The sequence below is a fragment of the Salvelinus sp. IW2-2015 genome, linkage group LG26 (assembly GCF_002910315.2).
Source record: "Salvelinus sp. IW2-2015 linkage group LG26, ASM291031v2, whole genome shotgun sequence".
NCBI classification, from domain to species: domain Eukaryota; kingdom Metazoa; phylum Chordata; class Actinopteri; order Salmoniformes; family Salmonidae; genus Salvelinus; species Salvelinus sp. IW2-2015.
The window spans coordinates 42,798,422-42,811,090 of NC_036866.1; the positions used below are offsets into that span (position 1 = coordinate 42,798,422).

The following is a 12,669-nucleotide window of genomic DNA, read 5'->3' on the forward strand; positions in this document are numbered from 1 at the left end:
AGCTGGACCAGACCCCAAATCTACCCTGCATGTTATAGTGCCTACATTGCATCCCTCTCACACAACTGAAGCTGACAAGATGGTATAGCATCACAGACCTTGTGTCCATTAGAATTTAGTGTCATAGCCAAAGCTAGCTAAATGTACTTAAAGAGTGAGTGATAATGTACTGTGGCCATACTGGTTAGTTAGAGCTAATGGACCAACACCATAGAATGGGAAAGTGTGCCCTCTACAGGAACTGAGCCAAACTGTCCTAAAGAACTTCACATGGGATTCACTGGATTGTTTTTATACTGACGACATGGATATGCCACCAACGGCCAACTTTCCCTCAATAAGTCCTTTTCATATCCAAAAAGTTCATTTTGACGGTAGTGTGGGGACATGTCACAGCAATGGTATACCAAAGAATGTGCCTCACGTTCCTATTACAGAGCACATTGAGGTATATGCCGTGGTATTTCCAGTTGGTCCCCGGCTGTGGTTTATGCATCCCATAGGCGTATGCTGGTGAATAACATAGTGGATAATATCAAAGCTAGTAGAACCGAGATACAATCTTAAAATAGACTATTATTTGGGTCTGAGCCTCTGATTGTTGCCATGCAAGACGCAGACTCGAAGGCTAGCTTCATTTTTTAAATTTAGATTTAATCTCCCTGGTTCTTCATGTGACGTTGACTCATAGCTAGTTTACGCAAGTCATATAGTTAATCCAGTGTGCATGGCTGGCTGTCACATACAATCATGTACGAGATTATGATCTATGGTGACGAGACTGCATTCTCAGCATAATCCAGATGTCGAAATGGAAATATAAAGTAAATCCAACCAATGATTACATACATGTGAAGGAGGGATCATCCAGCTCTCACAAGAGAGCACTGCGGGCAGTGTGCCATGCATCTGGCTCTCATTGTAGAGAGAAACAAAGGCAAATCAACAGATCATCTCTACATGTCAGAACGCAGGGAAAATACCTCTACCTAGGTCCTAGGAAAATACAGTACAACCGGGGGAGAGGGAGGGGGGGGGACATAGGCATGGAAAGCAGTACAGTGAAAGCAGTACAGTGAAAAGTCCAATAGGAGTATGACATCAAAGGAAAGGGTATGATTGAAGTATAAGCCTAGTAGAGGTGAGGCTACAGTATGGGGAGGGAAGCCGTTGCGTTGCTTTGGGCCGGCTGCCACTAAAGACAATGGGGCCTGAGAGAAAATGGGGCTTCCTTGAATTGTGCACCGCTTCCACCGAGTGGGTTAAACACAACAAGGCTACTCTCTGAGCTCTTTTTTTCCCCCCAGGAGAGGAGGGTCCGGTTCTGTGGCGGAGCTGCTGTTCCACCCGTGTGAAATACAGTAGTCGTCACATTAGCCTGCTAGCGACACTGGGTGCGCTAGCTATGTTGGCAACTGAATCACACACAGATGCACACACACGTGCGCTCACAAGTACACAGGTTACGTTCTAAATGGTATGTCGTTAACACCTGTGGGAGTGTTGACTTATGTCCTGTATGCCAGTATGAACCAAACAGGATTAATCATGGCAAAAATCTTTATTAGGTTGTAAGAGCGTGAGGAGAAAATATCATAAAGTGCTTTTCATTGAGCAAGAAACAACGGAAAGCAAATGGCAAATTATTGTGAAGACAATATTATAATATAAAAAAGACAGCAGGAAAGAAAGGAGGACGCAGTATGAACCAAACAGGATTAATCATGGCAAAAATCTTTATTAGGTTGTAAGAGCGTGAGGAGAAAATATCATAAAGTGCTTTTCATTGAGCAAGAAACAACGGAAAGCAAATGGCAAATTATTGTGAAGACAATATTATAATATAAAAAAGACAGCAGGAAAGAAAGGAGGACGCAGTATGAACCAAACAGGATTAATCATGGCAAAAATCTTTATTAGGTTGTAAGAGCGTGAGGAGAAAATATCATAAAGTGCTTTTCATTGAGCAAGAAACAACGGAAAGCAAATGGCAAATTATTGTGAAGACAATATTATAATATAAAAAAGACAGCAGGAAAGAAAGGAGGACGCAGGTAATTAGACACCACAGTAGACAGAACAGCACTTTCTCATTTCTGCTTATCATTTCGTTGGTCCTCAAGAGTAGTCGTAATTTGAAGATGTGCTGTAGATCACATAGATATGACATCACCTGCCTTCCCATTTCAGTGATGTTTTCCATAATATAGTGTCACTTGTGAAAACCTGCGTTCCCCTGGGTTCTCCAGGACCGTGTTGAAGAGAATCAGTCAGCCACTTGGCATAGTCAGATACTTATCCGCCTGTAACAACAATGAAGAGCTGCTTCTAGCGGAAAAGAAACACTGCACATAAAGCATCATTTCTTGTAAGGTTATTGCTATTGTACTGCTGCTTAGAGTTGGATATCTGTAATCAGTAGTACATTCTAGAGAGAAAGCAACAGGCCGAATGATATGAGAACAACCCAAGGTAGTTATTTTGGTAGTAGACAGAATAGTGAATCCAAAGCCGATTTACACTCGGATGAATAAGTGACTGTGAGATTACAAGTGTGCTGAAACAAGACTTCAACAAAATGTATCTCAATAAAACTAGAGTAGTTTCATTGAGACACAGTAGAACAAAACAGTGCATGTCAAGTGAGAAACAGACAATATTGAGGTATTTCCCAACTGTTTTTAAGATGATTGGTTGCAGTCTTGAGCGGAAATAAGCAGAGTGAAAACTAAAATTAGCTGAGTTCAGGACTGGGGTTGGTTGTCATCAGGAGCAGAGTTGATTGTGATCTGGGCAAGAATCAGTTGCAGACTGAGCCACGTTGTTTGAGGCTCAAGGGAAATGGCCATTGTTCGCATTCTAGACCAGACTTGAATAATTTTGTCATCAGGTTGAGCTGCGGTGCGCTGCTCTGGGCCATAGTCTTCTTAGGTCATGGTCTTCCTCTTGCACTCGACAGAGCAGAAGAGCATGCCCTGTATGGCCATAAAGCGCTCTCCAACGAGACACTTAGCACAGCAGGAGCACTGGAAGCACTGGGGCTCAGCGTGCCAGTAGAACTCCCCGTAGGAGACACGCTGGGCCTCGGGCTCCACTGACTTCTGACAGGCTGTACATACCTGTAGAGTGAGGAGAGGATGTGTGTTTAAATCACACACACATATTCAACGTAGACAAAAGTATGTAGCAGAGAGTTGTAATCTCATGTATACGATATACAGTGTACACATTTAATACAGGGTATCATATCACACACACGCGCAGGTACACATGCATGCACGTGCACAATAGCCACTGCACTGCACAACGCCCTATCCCACCTGGAGAAGAGGAATACCTATTTGAGAATGCTGTTCGTCGACTACAGCTCGACTTTCAACACCATAGTGCGCCCAAGCTCATTACTAAGTTCATGGCCCTGGGACTGAACCCCTCCCTGTGCAACTGGGTCCCAGACTTCCTGACGGGTCGCCCCCAGGGGGTGAGGGTAGGCAACAACACCTCCACCACGCTGATCCTCAACACAGGGGCCCACAGAGGTGTGTGCTTAGCCCCTTCCTGTCCTCCCTGTTGACCCATGACTGTGTGGCTACGCACCAACTCCATCATCAAGTTTGCCTGATCACCAACAACGATGAGACAGCCTACAGAAAGGAGTGGTTCCGGGGAAATAACCTCTCCCTCAAACAAAGGAGCTGAATGGGACAACAGGAGACGGCATAGAGAGCACAAGCCCATCCACATCGATGGTGCCGCAGTGGAGGGGGTCAAACGCTGTTCACATCACCAAGGACCAGAAATGGTCCCACCACACCGACACCCAAGGTGAAGAAGGGACAACAGCGCCTCTTCAACCTCAGGAGGCTGAAGAAATTCAGCATGGCCCCCCAAGACCTTCACAAACTTTTACAGATGCACCATTGAGAGCATTCTGCCGGGCTGCATCCCCGCCTGGTAAGGCAACTGTACCACCCGCAACTGCATGGCTCTCCAGAGTGTGGTGCGGTGAGCCCAACGCATCACCGGGGGCACACTTCATAGGAAGGCCAAGAAGATGATCAAGGACCACCGAGCCATGGCCTGTTCCTCCTGCTACCATCTAGCAGACGGAGATAGTACAGGTGTAACAAAGCCGAGACAGAAGATGCTTTTCAGTCTCTCTATTTCCAGGCTATCAGACTGTTGAACAACTATCACTAGCTGGCCAACGGCTGGTACTCTTAGGGACTGCTGCCGCATGTATATAGAGACATTGAATACTGGTCACTTAATCAGTTTACAGAATATTTACCCACTTTATATGCATATACTGTATTCTAGTCATGGCTCATCCTATACAGTATAACTACTGCTGTACACCTTTTCTATTCATATACTGTCCATGCTGTCTATACACGCCATATACAGTTGAAGTCGGAAGTTTACATACACCTTAGCCAAATACATTTAAACTCAGTTTTTCACAATTCCTGACATTTAATCCTAGTGAACATTCCCTGTCTTAGGTCAGTTAGGATCACCACTTTGTTTTAAGAATTTGAAATGTCAGAATAATAGTAGAGAGAATGATTTATTTCAGCTTTTATTTCTTTCATCATATTCCCAGTGGGTCAATTACTATTTGGTAGCATTGCCTTTAAATTGTTTAACTTGGGTCAAACGTTTAATTTAGCCTTCCACAAACTTCCCACAATAAGTTGGGTGAATTGTGGCCCATTCCTCCTGACAGAGCTGGTGTAACAGTCAGGTTTGTAGGCCTCCTTGCTCGCATACGCTTTTTCAGTTCTGCCCACACATTTTCTATAGGATTGAGGTCAGGGCTTTGTGTTGGCCACTCCAATACCTAGACTTTGTTGTCCTTAAGCCATTTTGCCACAACTTTGGAAGTATGCTTGGGGTTATTGTCCATTTGGAAGACCCATTTGCGACCAAGCTTTAACTTCCTGACTGATGTCTTGAGATGTTGTTTCAATATATACAGATAATTTTCCTACCTCATGATGCCATCTATTTTGTGAAGTGCACCAGGCCCTCCTGCAGCAAAGAACCCCCACAACATGATGCTGCCACCCATGATGCTTCACGGTTGGGATGGTGTTCTTCGGCTTGCAAGCCTCCCCCTTTTTCCTCCAAACATAATGATGGTCTTTATGGCCATTTTTGTTTCATCAGACCAGAGGACATTTCTCCAAAAAGTACGATCTTTGTCCCAATGTGCAGTTGCACACTGTAGTCTGGCTTTTTTATGGTGGTTTTGGAGCAGTGGCTTCTTCCTTGCTGAGCGGCCTTTCAGGTAATGTCGATATAGTATTCGTTTTACTGTGGATATATAGATACTTTGGTACCCGTTTCCTCCAGCATCTTCACAAGGTCCTTTGCTGTTGTTCTGGGACTGATTTGCACTTTTCGCACCAAAGTACGTTAATCTCTAGGAGACAGAACTCGTCTCCTTCCTGAGCGGTATGACGACTGCATGGTTTCATGGTGTTGATACTTGCGTACTATTGTTTGCACAGATGAACGTGGTACCTTCAGGCATTTGGAAATTGCTGCCAAGGATCAACCAGACTTGTGGAGGTCTACAATAATTTTTCTGAGGTCTTGGCTGATTTCTTTTGATTTTCCCATGATATCAAGCAAAGAGGCACTGAGTTTGAAGGTAGGCCTTGAAATATATCCACAGGTACAACACCAATTGACTCAAATGATGTAAATTTGCCTATCGGAAGCTTCTAAAGCCATGACATAATTTTCTGGAGTTTTCCGAGCTGTTTAAAGGCACAGTCAACTTAGTGTATGTAAACTTCTGACCCACTCGAATTGTGATACAGTGAATTATAAGTGAAATAATCTGTCTGTAAACAATTGTTGGAAAAATGACTTGTGTCATACACAAAGTAGATGTCCGTTACCAACTTGCAAAAACTATAGATTGTTAACAAGACATTTTTGGAGTGGTTGAAAAACTAGATTTAATGACTCCAACCTAAGTGTATGTAAACATCCGACTTCAACTGTATATCCACCTGTAACACACACACACACACACACACACACACACACACACACACACACACACAACACCACACCACACAGCAAAAAAAGAAACGTCCCTTTTTCATGACCCTGTCTTTCAAAGATAAATTGTAAAAATCCAAACAACTTCACATATCTTCATTGTAAAGGGTTTAAACACTGTTTCCCATGCTTGTCCAATGAACCATAAACAATTAATGAACATACAACTGTGGAACGGTCGTTAAGACACTAATAGCTTACAGACAGTAGGCAATTAAGGTCACAGTTATGAAAACGTAGGACACTAAAGAGGCCTTTCTACTGACTCTGAAAAACACCAAAGGAAAGATGCCCAGGGTCCCTGCTCATCTGCGTGAACGTGCCTTAGGCATGCTGAAAGGAGGCATGAGGACTGCAGATGTAGCCAGGGCAATAAATTGCAATGTTCATACTGTGGGACGCCTAAGACAGCGCTACAGGGAAACAGGACGGACAGCTTATCGTCCTCGCAGTGGCAGACCACGTGTAACAACACCTGCACAGGATCGATACATCCGAACATCACACCTGCGTGACAGGTACAGGATGGCAACAACAACTGCCAGAGTTACACCAGGAATGCACAATCCCTCCATCAGTGCTCAGACTGTCCGCAATATGCTGAGAGAGGCTGGACTGAGGGCTTGTAGGCATGTTGTAAGGCAGGTCCTCACCAGACATCACCGGCAAAAACGTCACCCATGGGCACAAACCCATTGTCGCTGGACCAGACAGGACTGGCAAAAAGTGTTATTCTCTGACGAGTCGCGGATTTGTCTCACCAGGGGTGATGTTCGGATTCGCGTTTATCGTTGAAGGAATGAGCGTTACACCGAGGCCTGTACTCTGGAGCGGGATCGAGGTGGAGGGTCCGTCATGGTTTGGGGTGATGTGTCACAGCATCTTTGGACTGAGCTTGTTGTCATTGCAGGCAATCTCAACGCTGTGCGTTACATGTGGTACCCTTCCTGCAGGCTCATCCTGACATGACCCTCCAGCATGACAATGCCACCAGCCATACTGCTCGTTCTGTGCGTGATTTCCTGCAAGACAGGAATGTCAGTGTTCTGCTATGGCCAGCGAAGAGCCAGGATCTCAATCCCATTAAGCACGTCTGGGACCTGTTGGATCGGAGGGTGATGGCTAGGGCCATTCCTCCCAGAAATGTCCGGGAACTTGCAGGTGCCTTGGTGGATGAGTGGGGTAACATCTCACAGCAAGAACTGACAAATATGGTGCAGTCCATGAGGAGGAGATGCACTGCTGTACTTAATGCAGCTGGTGGCCACACCAGATACTGACTGTTACTTTTGATTTTGACCCCCACTTTGTTCAGGGGCACATTATTCCATTTCTGTTAGTCACATGTCTGTGGAACTTGTTAAGTTTATGTCTCAGTTGTTGCATCTTATTATGTTCATACAAATATTTACACATGTTAAGTTTGCTGAAAATAAACTCAGTTGACTGTTAGAGGACGTTTCTTTTTTTGCTGAGTTTTATTTATATATATATATATATCTAAAACTCAGCAAAAAAAGAAACGTCCTCTAACAGTCAACTGAGTTTATTTTCAGCAAACTATATATATACATATATACACACAGTACCAGTCAACATTTTCATTTTGGACACACCTACTCATTCAAGGGTTTTTCTTTATTTTTACCATTTTCCACATTGTAGAATAATAGTGAAGACATCAAACTATGAAATTACACATATTTTGGTTCCAACCGCTGTGTCTCTGTGAGACGCAGAGTAGGTGAATGAATGATCTCTGCATGTGTGGTTCTCACCATGAAGCATGGAGGATAAGGTGTGATGGTGTGGGGGTGCTTTGCTGGTGACACTGTCAGTGATTTATTTAGAATTCAAGGCACACAACCAGCATGGCTACCATAGCATTCTGCAGCGATACGCCATCCCATCTGGTTTGCACTTAGTGGGACTATCATTTGTTTTTCAACAGGACAATGACCCAACACACCTCCAGGCTGTGTAAGGGCTATTTGACCAAGGAGGGGAGTGATGGAGTGCTACATCAGATAACCTGGCCTCCACAATCACCTGACCTCAACCCAATTGAGATGGTTTTGGATGAGTTGGACCGCAGAGTGAAGGAGAAGCAGCCAACAAGTGCTCAGCATATGTGGGAACTCCTTCAAGACTGTTGGAAAAGCATTCCTAGTYAAGCTGGTTGAGAGAATGCCAAGAGTGTGCAAAGCTGTCATCAAGGCAAAAGGTGGCTACTTTGAAGAATCTCAAATATAACATATATTTTGATTTGGTTAACACTTTTTGGGTTACTACATGATTCCATATGTGTTATATCATAGCTTTGATGTCTTCACTATTATTCTACAATGTAGAAAATAGTAAAAATAAAGAAAAACCCAGGAAAAACCCAGCAAACTTTTGACTGGTACTGTATATATACACAGGTCCTGAGTATACCAAACATTAGGAACACCTTCCAGATATCCCAGGCTTATCTCAAGGGTTAAAAATCCTTCTTTAACCTATCCCCTCCCATTCATCTACATTAATTGAAGTGTATTTAACAATTTACATCAATAAGGGATCATAGCTTTCACCCGGAATCACCTGGTTAGTCTATGTCATGGAAAGAGCATGTCTTCTTAATGTTTTGTATACTCTGTGTGTATATTTATACTCTGGATTCTGACATTGCGCGTTCTGATATATTTTTTTACTCTTTGGATTATGTGTGTATTGTTGTTGTATTGCTAGATGTTACTACACTGTTGGAGCGAGAAACATAAGGTCTTCGCTGCATCTGCGATAACATCTGCAAATCTGTGTGCGCGACCAATAAACTTTCATTTGATTTGACACAGACACACTCCCTCTCTGTCCTTACTACTGCGTGGCTCTTCATGTAGCAGGGCTTGCAGACAGGCTTGTTGTTCTCCATAACGTAGGTCTCTCCAGCCAGAACACAGTCACAGTCGAAGCAGCAGAAGTGCTTCAGGTGCCAGTTCTGGTCCTCGGCCTGTGTGTACTCATTACTGAAGATCAGCTGTAGAGACACACACACACGTCATGATACAGTTAATTCAACACATTGAAGAGCAATAAAGAAAGCAGGTTGAGCCATTTTTTTTTACATTCAGCATCACTCCGTGAAGGGAAATATAGTATTCTTTCAAACAATATCTACATATATTTCAGGATGTTGTGTATCCCTGGAAATAAACCAGAATTTATGTAAACACTTAAAGTTTTGAAAACATAGCTTTTCCAAAAAATGGGGTAGGGGTTTGGTTGAGCCGCGGGACAGGGTAAGTAAAGCCGCCTACACATTTCTGTACTGAATGAAATATTACCACTACCTTTTTAAAACACGTCAATCTTTATTTCCCAAACACAATTCAACAGAATCAAAATAGTTTGTATTTTAATCATTTTAAGTATCTTTTATCACAGGCTTTGTACTTTTTTTAAAACACTTTTACATAGACCAAGGCCCTGTTTTTACATCATATCCCAGCGATAATGCCTTGCATTACACCTGAGAAGAAAATACTTCAATTTGTTCAACATGCTTTTGGCTCAACCATTGGCCCAACTTACCCAAAGGTAAACATTTTGACTATATTAGCCCATACAGCTACAAGGATGCACATTCACGCTAGGTTTAGAACCACATCCTGAAGTTTATAGAGACTCCAGCTGATGTATAGTACAATCTTAAAATGATCTACATTGGTGTAGATACAAGGATCATGCAACCTCAAACAATACATCCATTTGACTTGGTGAAAATCCATGTTTTTTTTAACCTAACTTGCTTACCACTTTTTCCATGTGGTTTCTAACTTCAGACTCCATCAAACAATGACCTCTTCCTAAATATGTGGTCAAATTATGAATTTTGTGTATGATTTCCTAGAAACAAGGGTGGCTCAACATACCACTTTGGTTGAATTACCCCACTCTTCCCTACAGTACATCTATTTTTGTTTGCGTTGCAGTTTTTTCCTCTCTACACACCTGAATCTACATAAAGTGTGTGAATAACAATCTTACTCTCCTGTTGACCTCTCTTCCTTTAACACCCCTGTCTTCCCCATCCCTCCTCACCTTCTCACACCTTCCCCCTTCTCGCTGTCTCCGTAGTGACATCCTAGTGCACCTGTCCCTTCGTCCTTCATCCCTCACCCCTCTTCTCCCTGCCTCCCCCCCTCACCTCRCTTCTCCCTGCCTCCCCCCTCACCTCTCTCCTCCCTGCCTCCCCCCTCAAATCCCTCACCTCGTCACAGCCTCCACAGCGGGGCTTCTCGCTGTCTCCATAGTGGCGTCCGCAGTAGAGCTGTCCCTTCTTCCAGAAGTAGATCATGTCCACCAGGAGCTCTGAGCAGGTACAGCATACAAAGCAGGCCGGGTGCCACAGCTTGTCGTAGCCAGCACGCTCTGCGTACACCGCAGGCTCGCCCTGACGCATGGGCAGTTGGCACTGGTGGCACGACTGGAGGAGGGGCAGGGGGGTATGAGGAACAGAGGGGAGGAAGGAGAGAGTGGGAAGCAAGGAGGAGAGGGAAGGAGAGGAGATAAAAAGGAGGAAGGAGACCTTCATTAGCAATGCCCTCACAAAAAAATGGCTCTGTAGCATAGACCCATCCTATTATTTTATGCAATTGCCATTATACACTTAAATCATAATCATTGTTATCATTATGCAGTTTAAGACACTGCCTGACAATGCCCATAAATTTTTAAAAAATCATTCAGTTTGAATAACTAACTGCATATGGGGAGAGACGAGTAGAGACAGACAGACAGGGGTTTGCATGAGCCAAATCTCTGTTAGATGGAAAAATGGTACATTAAAACCACGATAAACAAATCACCATGCAAAAGTGTACAAAACTTTCCGCCAAAAAGTGATTGATATTTTTACTCCTGGCTCCATCTTGTGGCCTGTTGAATTTACGTTCTATATCTAAAATACCAGATACTATTCTCTGCTGGGAATTAAGCCCGTCGCATTCTTCCCAGTAGAAATGGTTAGCGTATATATTATGACGGGATTCTTCCATTAAGTGTTTGTTGTGATTCAATGGGAGACGACTATTTTTCATGCACATTTTTTCACTTGAGAAAAACTTCACCAAACATAGATGTAAAATTGCGTAACTAAGACCTCCTTGGCAAAATGTCAAAAATGACAGATTTCTTGATTTATCTTAGATTCATTTGGACTATTTTGAGGAAGTGCATACCGGCTCTTTGATTAAGTCCACTCTACGTACACTCCCTCATTCCCCCCTCATAGATTTAAAAGCATTGGATGGCGGAAAACAATCTTAGAAATTACCCCTCATTTATCAAATGGCTCAGGGGTAGGGCTGGGAAATATGGCCAAAATATCATATCACCATATTGTTTAAAGTTTTGAGGTTATGACAGTATTTGACGTTTTTGAATTATAAAAGTTCTAAATGCTTTATGTAGTTCATGGCCCTAAGGTGACTACACATAGAGTACCAGTCAAAAGTTTGGACACACCTACTCATTCAAGAGGTTTTCTTTATTTTTACTATTTTCTACATTGTAGAATAATAGTGAAGACATCAAAACTATGAAATAACACATATGGAATCATGTAGTAACCAAAAAAAGTGTTAAACAAATAAAAAACATGTTATATTTTAGATTCTTCAAAGAAGCCACCCTTTGCCTTGATGACAACTTTGCACACTCTTGGCATTCTCTCAACCAGCTTCACCTGGAATACTTTTCCAACAGTCTTGAAAGAATTCCGACATATGCTGAGCACTTGTTGGCTGCTTCTCCTTCACTCTGCGGTCCAAATCATCCCAAACCATCTCAATTGGGTTACGTTCGGGTGATTGTGGAGGCCAGGTCATCTGATGCAGCACTCCATCACTCTCCTTCTTGGTTAAATAGCTCTTACACAGCCTGGAGGTGTGTTGGGTCATTGTTCTGTTGAAAAATAAATAATAGTCCCACTGAGCGCAAACCAGATGGGATGGCATATCACTGCAGAATGCTGTGGTAGCCATACTGGTTAAGTGTGCCTTGAATTCTACATAAATCACTGACAGTATCACCAGCAAAGCACCCCCACACCATCACACTTCCTCCATGCTTCACGGTGGGAACTACACATGCGGAGATCATCCATCTGCGTTTCACAAAGACACTGCGTGCGGTTGGATCCAAAAGTCTCAAATTTAGACTCATCAGACCAAATTACAGATTTAGACTGGTCTAATGTCGATTGCTCGTGTTTCTTGGTAAAAGCAAGTCTCTTCTTATTATTGGTGTCCTTCAGTAGTGGTTTCTTTGCAGCAATTCGACCATGAAGGCCTGACTCGCGCAGTCTCCTCTGAACATTTGATGTTGAGATGTGTCTGTTACTTGAACTACGTGAAGCATTTATTTGGGCTGCAATTTCTGAGGCTGGTAACTCTAATTAACTTATCCTCTGCAGCAGAGGTAATTCTGGGTTTTCCTTTCCCGTGGCGGTCCGGATGAGAGCCAGTTTCATCATAGCGCTTGATGGTTTTTGTGACAGCACTTGAAGAAACTTTCAAAGTTCTTGAAATTTTCCACATTGACTGA

The 12,669-nt window shown here is 43.2% G+C and overlaps 1 protein-coding gene across 1 annotated transcript in view; it reads right to left on the reverse strand.

Moving 5' to 3' along the window:
- Positions 1-1,894: 1,894 nt before the first annotated feature.
- Positions 1,895-12,669, reverse strand: part of LOC111952651 (testin) — a 41,868-nt gene continuing 31,093 nt past the window's right edge. The window contains exons 5-7 of the mRNA XM_023971544.3: positions 10,334-10,549; positions 8,942-9,100; positions 1,895-3,119 (exon numbers count right to left, since the gene is read on the reverse strand). Of these exons, the coding sequence (XP_023827312.1) occupies positions 2,928-3,119; positions 8,942-9,100; positions 10,334-10,549 (567 nt within the window). The 3' untranslated portion in view covers positions 1,895-2,927. The remainder of the gene's footprint in view (positions 3,120-8,941; positions 9,101-10,333; positions 10,550-12,669) is intronic.